Genomic DNA, 12,516 nt, shown 5'->3' with positions numbered 1-12,516 from the left:
CACATTTGTGTTGTTGTCTGATGGACATGTGTTCACAGCCAGGGCTAACTTACAGTAAAAAAAGAGTAAAATTCCCCAAAACTACTGCATCTCTTTAATCAAATCACACATACTATTGTTCTATGTGATCTTCTTTTAATAACATGTTATAACTACATTTTTTTCCGCTTCCATTCACTGCTCTCCCCTGAAACAGTTTGAAGGTCCCTGAGAGAACCCGCCTCCCACTTTGAAAACCTCTTTGGTGCATGTTCTATGTACACCCAGACGAGCTGTCAAGACACTCATATGCGATGATGAACTTCTGAACTTGTGTGGTGCACGCTGCCACTGAGAGGGCTGAAATGTGTTGGCATTAGTCATGTTTCCTCCCGCAGGCTGCAGGCCTCACTTGCATACGTGTCGTGTACATTGATGCAGCACTGTGGCTGAGATGTTGTGGTGATGTTTGTCGTGTATTTGTTGACGTGGGTGTACATTTAAATTATAGCAATGATTGCATATGTGTCTGACAGCCACTACTAGAAAACAAAACCAGCAATTAACTAAAAGCATATGCAAATTAGATCAGATCAGCCCCCTGATAGATAGATATCTATTTAATTCAATTTAAGATGAGGAGGCCGGAGGACAGATATTGAGTCTACACTGGCCTCTTGTGGAGATTGCAAAGCATATATTAACAATATTGTTAATTGTTAATTGATTTCCTGCATTAGATGGGAAAATGGTCCAGCATAATTCCCATTGTTTCATTTATCATGCTTTTTGGTGAATGTAGTGGCAATAACGTCCTTATCTCTGAATATATTTAAAACTAAAGTATCATGATTAGATGTTTTGATTCCAGCATTGAGCCACATAAAGGAGTTCATAAATCCACTGACATGTCAATTCTAGAGGCACTGTGAGGCAAATGTTGTGGTTAATCAAAAGAAAAGCATACATAATGAGACAGAGTATCAGTGGAAATGATTAGTCCTGGCGGGGAGAGAGAGAGGAGGGCCGAGCGGGGCCTTCGTGACATCTCCAAACATGTCAGCGCAACACATTGGACAGCACAGCCCTGCCCTCAGAACCAAACCTCAAGATCAACAAGGGCAAAGCTGTTTTCTCTTTGCCCCCAACAGCAACCTGTTGTCCTTTAACGAAGAAGAGTCCTCGACATGTTGAGCTGTTTGTAGGTATCCTCTCCAAAGGATCCCTCACGTTACTCAATCTTTGGATTTTAACCTTTCCTCCACTCGACCATGACCATTTCAGTCTTCTCCAACCTCGGGGTTATCCGCTCTCTCAACGTCCTGCTTCTGACGTTGACTGCTTTGAGCTTGAGCAGTCCCATCAGGTCTCCTGAGAACCGTCACAGGGTATCAGTCGGTCGGGACGTGGGTGATAATCCGCTACTTGATGCGCAGGACTTTCTGAGCCAGTTTCTGTCCACAATTAACCTGACGGAGCTGAGGCCCCAGACCAGGCCTCTCGCTGCCCGCAAGGAGCCACCAGAGTACATGCTGGAGCTGTACAACCGATTTGCCACTGACCCCACCGCTGTGCCCTCAGCCAACGTTGTGCGCAGTTTCAAGAACGAAGGTACAATCTTGTTTTTGTTCGACACTAAATAAATCTTGGGAATTGTATATATGCATACGTTTTCTTTTAACTTTGTGTTGATTTTCTTTTCTTCTTTTGGAGTAAGCTGTAAACTCACATGAAGGATCATTGGGATCATGTTTGATATTCTAAGAATTTTATGATTTATGGATTTCAAAGTACTGTAAATCTAGTTAATTGTTGTGATTGAAAAAACTGAAGCGCCACTTGAACCAAACTTTGACGATGTGATTATGATTCAAACCAAAAACATATATTATGTTTATTTGATAGGGTGCATGAGGGTACAAGGGTTTAATATTCAACATAGTTTAACTTGTGTTTTGACCACGGAAACATACAAAAACTCATTTCCACGCACTTTTTGTTATTTTGTTATTTCAGATGTTTCCCCCGACAGTATAACGGCCAGGGGTGTGAGGATATACCCCCTGCTATTCAACATCTCAATGAGCCACAAAGAGCACATAACAATAGCTGAGCTTCGCCTTTTCACCCTGTTCCAGAAGGCCCAAAGACCACATGCTGGCATTGACTGCAAGGTGACCATCTACAAAATACACGAGGGCGTCATTTGGACTAAAGAGGTGGGGAAAGAAGGGAGAAGGAGGGATAAAGAGGAGGTGGTGGAGATGAAGGATTTGGAGGAACTGGTGACAAAGCATATCCGTGCCAAAGATAACAGCTGGGTGTCGTTTGATCTGACTCATGTGGTTGCACTCTGGCAGAAGTCAGGTTGTGCAACTCACAGACTGGAGGTTCATGTTGCAAGTGTGGGATCAGAAGAGGAAGGGGCCAAACAAGAGGTCGCAGGGCAGGGCGAGAGGTTGGTCGAGGTTGGTATCAACAGGAGCTTGGAGGGGAAACACAATGCGGTGATTATTGTATTCTCAGATGATCAGAGTAGAGGCCACAAACAGGATAAACAAGAGCTCGACCAGATGATTGAGCACGAGAATGACCTTCCTGAAAACGTGGGCCGGAGCCAACAAGCTTTCTGGGGGCACGTTAATCACAACGCTGGCTACGGCAATCAGGACAAACAGTCTCTCACGCAACTGCAGTCCAACCTTATCTATGACGCACCTCCCCGAATCCGTCGCAATGTTAAGAGCGAGCCCTGCAAGAGGACCCCGCTCTTTGTGGATTTTAAAGACATTGGCTGGGACACGTGGATCATCCAACCGTTGGGCTATGAGGCGTATGAGTGCAACGGTGTGTGCAACCCACCGTTGACCTCCGAAGTCTCGCCTACCAAACATGCCATAGTGCAGACACTGCTGAGTGTTAAGAGTCCGGAGAGAGCATCGCGTGCCTGCTGTGTACCCACTAAGTTGGAGCCTATCTCACTCCTTTATCATGACAACGGGGTGATCACTTTCAACCACAAGTATGAGGGAATGGTGGTGGCAGAGTGTGGCTGTAGATAGCCCTGAGAACCTTTACACAGAGATAGAGACTGTGCACTGATGTTTCAATCGTCATCTCAGAAACACAACTATTTATCCATCTATCCATCTATCCGTCTGTCTGTCTGTCTGTCTGTCTGTCTGTCTGTCTATCTATCTATCTATCTATCTATCTATCTATCTATCTATCTATCTATCTATCTATCTATCTATCTATCTATCTATCTATCTATCTATCTATCTATCTATCTATCTATCTATCTATCTATCTATCTATCTGTCTGTCTTATCATGTGCTTGTTTGCACAGTACAGTGTTGTGTAACAAACACGAGTCTAGACTAGTTCTAAATTAGGGATGGACACATGTCTGTGCTACAAGATGTACATTTGTAATTGTATAAAGGTAAATTGGTTTATGATATATTAGTGTAGAATATAAATCTGTCAGTCACGATTTATTATATTTTTTTGTATTTTAGAACGCTTTTGGATTTCCACAATTCACTGTCAATCACGCAGGCCAGTCAGGAGTCCATCCGACACAGTGACAGAAAAAAAAGAAGAGGAGAAAAAAAAGGTTATGATAACAGATGTCTGAACATTCTGGTAGAAACTTCTCTTCAAGCTGTTTCTGATGACGTGTGAGCTCCCTGTTGTTCAGGGCGAGTCAAAAGATGCAATACTGCAGCACTGATATCAGTTACAATCATCAAATCACTTGGAAATGTGTGTGAGAGATCTAAACACAAAAGATGTGCAAAGTTTCAATCTGACAAAGGTGAAGTTTGGTTTTTTTGGGTTATTTCATTGTGGGTATACTATACTCACATCATACCAACATCTAAATGTTTTATCGCTGACCTTTCATCACAGACCTTTCTCAAAACTTTCTCTTTTTTCCATCTTATTCAAACAGAATGGAAAAAAATCAACATTTTAGGATAGCCACCAGATTACAATGATTTGCACTACTTATAGGATGCTGTATGTTGTTTTTTTTAATTCAAAAAATCTCTTAAATGTAATTGAATATAGTCTTTCCAAAATGATTTGTAGGTGAATATACATGCTGCAGATTTGTAAATGGTATGATTTGTTTCTGTGCCCTGTGGTATGTTGGAGCCGTTGCAATGATTTATAGAATGTGACACATTTCCTCGTATTTGCTTGCCAAACTTGCAGGAAATATATTTCCTCTGGCTTCTAACCAGGAGAGGATTTTCTCTGTGTCTTGGAGCTCTTCGAGGCTTCTTGTATGAAAAATGTCTCGAACATCTCTGTCAACCGCTGTGAAATCTTTCCTCGCACCCCAGCCATTCATATCCTGCTTTTGGTTCTCGCACCAATATTAATGTTATTATGGTTGTAAAAATAAAATACCTGACATAAAAACTAGTCACTGAGCAAGTTTTGATCTCTTGTACACCCCGTGTCATTGTCAGGTAATCACAGCATTCCCTACCTAACAACCTTAATCCCCATTCCTCTCACGTCACATGCCTGGCGGGCCTCTCTCTGCCTGCCTCCATGCCACAGTGATAACGAGGTGTCAGAGCCTGGAGTCTTGTAGACCGTCACTCAGGATGAGACGCCACTCCAAGTGGCAGCATTTGTGAGGTGAGGTGGTGTCAGATTCCTGGTGTCCAACGCCAACGTGCTCTATTGACAATCCTGCCATGAGGTTGCTTGGTGCCCTCTGAACCCTCCCACTTCCTTTTTCTGACACGGGTATGCTGAGGCCCTTATCACGGCCACAGCAACCATACAAATGGAAAAATGACATGTCACATCACCACCTTGCTTCTGCTGTTAACAGTTGGAAGCAGATAACAATGATGGAATAACACTGTTGAACTTTCAAACTTAATGGGATCCTCAGTCAGCACAGATTTACATAGGCCAAGTGTGCAGGGCAGAGATATCAACTGGCAGTGGACGAATTGATTTCTTCATTGAGTTCTTTGTTCATCATGGCTTGCTGTATTTTGGGGACTGTACAAAAAATCTTGGGGCGAGGAGAAGGGGATGAATCTTATATTTCATTGTATAAAAAGCCAAGACCCTCCCCCACGTGATTAATATCTTCTCTCCTTTTGACTGGGAAAACAACTACAATACTCTTGCCTCAATTTCTCAATGTATTTATGGCAATCATAACAAAATATATAGAAAAAAAATCATGTTTTGTTTGTTTTGCCAGCCTGAACACTCTACTCTGTATTTACTATGACGCTGTACTGACTTTATTTATGGAAAACAGAAGCATATAACTGCTCCTTTTGAACATTGACAGCCAAGTTCAAAGTTATGACAAATATTGATGAAAAGACACATTAAATGATACAAAATGTTGCTTTTTTTAAGGTATCAGTCGCTTTCCCTTACTCTCACATGGTCAACAACACAGCTGAGCAGGTTTGTGTGATGGCAGCTTTGTTCATCACTCTTAAGCAACAAAGCTGTATTGCTGTTCATGGGACGCCAACTTTAAATTATAAACACGTGGATAATCGCACTGGGAGATATGGAGAAGAGAGCGCGAGAGAGAACTAGACAGGGGACTGCTTTTATTAATGTTATGTCACACTATGTTATAACCACAAGGGGGAGACTTTATATTACAATAAAATCCATCACACCACAATAGTCCTCTCTTGGCAAGTTTGTTGTGGTGCCATATTAATTCCATTCTTTAATAACTGATGGTAAAATGGTGCTCCATTAGATCATGTGACACTTGGATTGCACACAGGTGAACTTAATTTAACTGATCACGTGACTTCTGAAGCCAATTAATTGCACCAGAGCTTATTTCAGACACTGCTTTTAAATTTTTTGGATATTCTTGTCTTCTTCCATTTCACCATTTTGTGTAGATCCAGTACATAAAATCCAACTAAAGATATTTTATTCAAGGGGCGTGAATAAGTATACTTATGTAAGGCACTGTATGCATGTATATATGTATGCATATGGCTTGCAATAACTAACGGGTTTTGATTTTACAAATACAATAACAACGAGCAGCGCCACGCCTGTCACATTTTACGCGTACATGCGCAGTTGGAGCGTGGTGGGTGGGGATCATTTTTTGTTTATTTTCGTGGCCAGTTAACCATAAATGTGTTGGAATATTATTATGTATTTTCTTCATACAGTAGTCGTGTGATGAGGACTACACATACACGGGTACGCACACGAGGTAACAGATTTCGGGCCATCATAGAAGGTTAGCTAGCGAGCTAGCGTGAAGTTGAGAGTTTGTAGCGTTAGTTAGCTGTTAACGTATGTGCTAGCAAGCTAGCCTAAATACCATTAACACACGATAGCACACGCTAGAAAGCATATAAGCATTTAAGTTAAGTAGCTAAAGTCGCTCATTTATCATCTTGCACCACTGGGACTAACGCTACGGAGCGGATAAATACGTTTGTGTTAAGATAACGTTCGCTAACGGTGTTTTACGGCAAGCCTAGCGATAGCTAACGCCAACACATCTAACGTAGCTAACTTAACTTAGTTACTCAACATTAGCTGAGCAATGCTAGCTAGCTCAATACTCCTTAGCCGTTGTATACATACTACACATGTATTTAATTATATAGTCGCATGTTATAACTGAACATTATAATTTAGGCCAGGTTGGGTTGCACACTAAGTTACGGAGACACTGTTATGCGCTAACGTTACCCGTGCGTATTAGTTAGCTTAGCTATCGCATCTGTGCTAACGTTAGCTACGTTTGCTGTGAAATGCTCTTAAAAACCTTGCTTTTACCAAATGTTATTACAATAAACCAAGTAAATACATTGAGAAAACACAGTAGTTAATGTGTGAATGCTAACAGAGTAACGTTAATGCATGAAAGGTGCCCAAAATATGTAACGTTATATCTTTAGAGGTTTTGGAAGTTGCCTGCAAACTATTTTCTCCAACTGTGGCTAAGTGTCATCAGTCATTTTAAAGGTACATTAGATTGGCTTTGAAGATTGATTAACCCTTCTCTCCCTACAATCTAGTCATGGTGATACAGTTTGTAAATTGAGTGCTACTTTATGTAATCCTAATACAATGTTAATGTTTGTTGGCATACCATCTAAACTCTCAATAATAAGTCACTGCATTTTCTGTTTTAGGTTGCCACAGTACAGGACTGCAAGAGTACTTTCACCTTCACACTTAAGGCATAAAGGATATAACTTCAACGTCTCCTCAAGGCTGAAACCCGAGGAGCAAGATGTCGATCACAAACACTCCCACAAGTAACGATGCCTGTTTGAGTATTGTGCACAGCCTGATGTGCCACCGACAGGGAGGGGAGAGTGAAAGCTTTGCTAAGCGAGCGATTGAGAGTCTCGTCAAGAAGCTGAAGGAGAAGAAAGATGAGCTCGACTCCCTCATCACAGCCATCACGACAAATGGGGCTCACCCTAGCAAGTGTGTAACCATACAGAGAACTCTGGATGGACGCCTACAGGTATAGTAGCAGATATACGCTACAGAGTTGGTTTGATAGTATGCTCCTTGTATCCGTCTCATTATATCTTCCTCTCTGTGCTATAGGTTGCAGGGCGCAAAGGTTTCCCCCACGTTGTCTATGCCCGACTGTGGCGATGGCCTGACCTACACAAGAATGAGTTAAAACATGTCAAATATTGCCAGTATGCCTTTGACTTGAAATGTGACAATGTTTGCGTCAACCCATACCACTACGAGAGGGTCGTGTCTCCAGGCATTGGTAAGTAAGCCTCACAGGGTTCTTAGTCTTGACTTCATACTGTTTTAGGTTATTGAGAAATATAGATCAACTGGTCGAGTGACGTATGTTTTTTATTTTGCAGACTTATCAGGGCTGACCCTTTCAAGTTCAGGTAAGCAGGTGCCAAAGTTTTCCTGTTTGCTCGTTGAAGATTTTGTGGCTGTCCTTTTTAGCTTCACCTTTTGTCTGCTCTCATCCTGTAGTTCCACTCCTGGTGAAGAATGAGTATGACTATGACTATGACAACCAGCAATGTCACCCAAGCTCTGAAAGCCACCTGCAGATCATCCAGCACCCCTCGTCAAGGCCCAGTCCACAGGAGAGCTTCATCAACCCCGCTCTGCTCCCCCTATCAGACGGCAGCCTTTCAGCCTCGACCTCTGCTTTCAGTGCTGGACCCTCAAGTGAGACGCTGCACAGGGACTACATATCCATGCAAAACATAATGAAAGATGCACTCTCTTAACGCAATGCAATCAAGTAAAAAATACTGTTAAAGTATTAAAAACACAATTTTAGAAGGGATTGCCTGTTAAGTTTGAATGCAATATTTAATGCAATAAACAACTATTTTATGTATTATGACCTGATCTACCGCACATACTTCAACTTGGCACAAATTGGGCAAACACAACTATTCAATTATTTATATTTACAGATCCTAACCCCAGTTGGAGCAGAAACAGCAGCTTTACCGCTGCAGTACCACAACACCAAAATGGGCATCTTCAGCATCATCCCCCCATGCCTCACACAGGGCATTATTGTGAGTGGATGGAAATTCTGCTCACACCCAGCATTCAAAATAGTCCTTATCCTTTCTCTTATCTGTTAGAACCGTCTAAGATGGTTTTTATGTTAAGATAATTTACACGGGAAGGGAATGTAACGCATGTATAAGTTGTGTAAAAGTGATGTGTGTCTCAGAACAAAACAGTTTTCTCCAGCAGACTTTGTATTCGCTAATGTTCAGCATCATGATAACGTGTCACATGTTAAGAAGTGGTGTAGTTTCAGAATTGCTTGTTAAAATGATAATGTTGACATGCTATTACAGGGCCTGTTACCAACGACATTGCGTTCCAGCCCCCCATATCCAATCACCCTGGTGAGCATTGAGCTGCAGCTGAAAGACGATCCACGTATTTTACATCAGTGTAACCAATCTGACCTGTGGTTGTGTGCTGGTCTGTTCCAGCTCCAGAATACTGGTGCTCCATTGCGTACTTCGAGATGGATGTCCAGGTCGGGGAGACCTTTAAGGTGCTGTCCACGTGTCCGACAGTGACTGTGGACGGCTACGTCGATCCGTCAGGAGGGGACCGCTTCTGCTTGGGCCAGCTGAGCAATGTCCACAGGACAGAGAACATAGAGAGAGCCAGGTATTACCCCCACATACCGGGAGATATGTCATCTTCTTTTACCCTCAAGCAATTCATATTCACTGCATGTCGTAGGTACGATAAGGGATTGACAGTAATGCAAAGTTTTGGTAATGTCTCACTTTTCTGACCATTTCTCAGGCTCCACATTGGCAAAGGCATGCAGCTGGAGTGCAAAGGCGAAGGAGATGTCTGGGTGCGCTGTTTGAGTGATCACGCAGTGTTTGTGCAGAGCTATTACCTGGATCGGGAGGCTGGACGCGCCCCTGGAGATGCAGTTCACAAGATCTACCCCAGCGCCTACATCAAGGTGAGATTGCAGTACAATGGTCATTCAATGAAAAGATAATCAATCCAAAGAGGTGTTATTCCAATTTGCGAATTCCCCGACCAGGTGTTTGATCTGCGTCAGTGCCACAGGCAGATGCAGCAGCAGGCAGCGACCGCTCAGGCAGCCGTGTCAGCCCAGGCGGCAGCGGTGGCCGGTAACATTCCCGGCCCTGGCTCTGTGGGAGGCATCGCCCCGGCCATCAGTGAGTGTTCATACTGCTGATCCTACTCTTCATCAAGTGTATTGTTACGATCGCACAGCGTCGTGAGCGAGAGAATTACAGAGCAGCATGAACAGAAGGAAAAGACAAACTGGTACACACGCTGCGTTTTCTTCAGCTGAACTATTTTGGACTGACTTTAAGAATTTGAATTTAGTCATGTTTTTGACAATTTAAGTTGTAGATGAAATAAAGTTCCACATAGCTAAGCATCTACATAATGAATATGCTCTGGAGCATGGATGGCCTGGTCAGAGTTGGAGATGTATTGACAGTAGTTTTTCTGCTCGGCTGTGTGTCTGCCGGGTACATGTTCAAACTTTCACTGCAAGAGTAACTTAGCCGACATCTCTGCAAGCTTTGGCCTGTTGTACCTCATCGATCTGACTGTGATTCCTCTGCAGGTATGTCTGCCGCTGCAGGCATTGGGGTTGATGACCTGCGCAGGCTGTGCATCCTGCGGATGAGCTTCGTGAAAGGCTGGGGGCCCGACTACCCACGACAAAGCATCAAAGAGACGCCCTGCTGGATTGAGATCCATTTACACCGAGCTCTACAGCTACTGGATGAAGTTCTGCACACCATGCCCATAGCTGACCCGCAACCCCTCGACTGAGCAAAGAGACACGGAAAAAAAAAGAAACCAATCAGACTGTACTTTTTAACAAACCACTCCACCTGTAGGCCTGGGGGGCTGAAGGAGGACTGCAACGACAGGGACGCTGAGTAGGTTGCAGAAGTATGAACAAAGATTTAAAGGATGGCGGTATACTGCTAATACACTGCTTTCAAATCAAGCGCTACAAGCAGTTGCTAGTATACGGAATGAGACTCCAGATCTGTAAGTGAACACGTGAGGTACGCTGGGAGGAGTGGTAGTACTCTAACAACACGCTGCCAAGAGAATGAAAAACGTGTCCACAGCGACATTAAAAGATGCAAAAAGCCTATCAATTATTAAATTAGTCATGGTGCAATACAAAAGAAATGCATAACTACAAGAAGTGTCGATCATAAAATGATTCATACTCAGCTGCCGGCTTTTTTTTTTTTTTATGAGCAATTCAATATTTTAAGATTTTAACACCTATAGAGCCCGTTAACTAACGGACAAAGGTTATTTTTTAAACTATTTAGTAAGAGGGCAAACCGTTTTGTCTTAAAACCAGTAAAGCCGAGCCCAATGCGACGCCGTGTTTTGGATGAAAACCTGTCTGAACATGCGCGATGTCATTTCAGCTGGAGTACACTGCTGATCTCTCTGGTGCCTGTGTGGCTTCATGTAAGTGGAGTTTTTCACCTCACAAATCAGGACGATTCTGTAAAATCACGTTATTCGTTACTTATGTTTTTGTAAGATGTAATCTTAAATATCCTTCTATGCCGATAGGCCTTGTTTGATGTTTTTTCTTTTATATTCCCGCTTCTGAATAGTTGTTTTTACTGATGTGAAGAGCATTTTAAAAGCCCATTTTAGCTGAGCTCAGCTTCTCCTTCAACAGTCGAGGCTGTTATGAGATTGACAATTGACGTTTTTTAAATGCCAAATTCACATAGAAATTATTCAATCATTTCAAATGAAAAGGTTATTAGAACACGTCGTAAAATGATTTATAATTGTCCTTTTTATATTAATTGCCCGCATAGTGTCCATTAGCACTTTATTAATTTGTAAAAAAAGTATTTTTTCTTGTTTCATAGACTGATGCATGCTTACTTGTTGTACCTATATCATGTATTTTACATAGTTAAAAAGGTTTTCTTGCTAACGACCTATTAGCTTAAAAATGTCTGCCTAAAATCTCTGTCAGTATCAAACACTCGCCCACAGACGGGATTTGGAACAAATCGAGGTGTGGCGCAAGAATGGTTCATGAAATTGGAAATGTCGTCTGTGACACTACCGCTAAACAACCACCTTTCAAACCGAACATCACTTTAAGATTGCTCACTGCCACGTTTTGTATTTATTATTTGGATGACACTTACCGTAACGTTTTCTAGACAACAGCCGAGTTACGGTAAAGGAGTTGAACTGTGAGAGGAAGCGTAAGCCATATCGACGCCAAATATACCCAGTGAAAGGTTTATCAGACTGCAGTCGTTTCATTGTAATGTTGCTTATAAAAGCTTGGTTTTATTTGTCAACTGAATGCTTTTAGTTTTTGCTGAGCACAAATCAATATTGTGGTATTTGGAGCTCTGTTTACCGACAGCTGTTGCAGTATTTTGTATCTGTCTTTTGCTGCCTTTACAGTGATGAAACACAAAAAGAATGCTGTACAATTATCAGGAAATGCAAGTTCATGCTCATCTTAATCTTTACAACTGAGTTTGAATGATATTGGTGTTTATATGTATGGTTGAATAAAGTTCAATGGGCTAATAACACTACTGTTGAGTTGTGACATCTCCTTTATTTGGAATTTGACGAGTGCGTCGAGTAACAATGATGAGGACACTTGACTTGAACAAGAAAACGTTTATTACTGCAAAGACGAGTCACAAATTTTAAGAAAACAACACTAAGAAGCTAGCCTGAGCTGAGATCTGAAATATTCAGAAAACCAAACTACATGTGTCTTTAATAGTTTCTATATTCATCAATACGACACACTAAATGATAATGTCTTTATAAATATAAAAGTCCCCCAATTGTCCGTTTTTTTTGTATGTAAAATACACAATACAAATGACCCTACACGCATTGGTTCGCTCGTCAATTTGAGAAGTAACTGAATTGCACACAAAAAGAGTCACATGAAATTTGTGTCTATATATTATATCAGATATTATACATTA

General features: G+C 41.9%; 2 protein-coding genes across 2 annotated transcripts; both read left to right on the top strand.

Annotated features, from left to right (window-relative positions):
- Window positions 1–1,250: 1,250 nt before the first annotated feature.
- Window positions 1,251–3,041, top strand: LOC306792572 (bone morphogenetic protein 10-like; the record flags this gene model as incomplete). The annotated part of the gene is made up of 2 exons (XM_079289801.1): window positions 1,251–1,590; window positions 1,996–3,041. 2 exons carry the CDS (start codon window positions 1,251–1,253, stop codon window positions 3,039–3,041), a joined length of 1,386 nt encoding a protein of 461 aa, XP_079145927.1.
- Window positions 3,042–6,087: 3,046 nt separating this feature from the next.
- smad4a (SMAD family member 4a) lies at window positions 6,088–12,102 on the top strand. Its single transcript, XM_079290160.1, has 11 exons — window positions 6,088–6,224; window positions 7,159–7,499; window positions 7,586–7,760; window positions 7,864–7,893; window positions 7,985–8,185; window positions 8,440–8,547; window positions 8,839–8,889; window positions 8,980–9,163; window positions 9,305–9,473; window positions 9,558–9,696; window positions 10,119–12,102. Exons 2-11 carry the CDS (start codon window positions 7,260–7,262, stop codon window positions 10,328–10,330), a joined length of 1,509 nt encoding a protein of 502 aa, XP_079146286.1. The 5' UTR covers window positions 6,088–6,224; window positions 7,159–7,259; the 3' UTR covers window positions 10,331–12,102.
- The last annotated feature ends 414 nt before the right edge of the window (window positions 12,103–12,516 follow it).

The sequence above is a fragment of the Melanostigma gelatinosum genome (assembly GCF_949748355.1).
Source record: "Melanostigma gelatinosum genome assembly, chromosome: 18".
Classification (NCBI taxonomy): Eukaryota; Metazoa; Chordata; class Actinopteri; order Perciformes; family Zoarcidae; genus Melanostigma; species Melanostigma gelatinosum.
The sequence above is the reverse complement of the archived record's forward strand: the minus strand, read 5'-3'. Positions and strand labels throughout refer to the sequence as shown.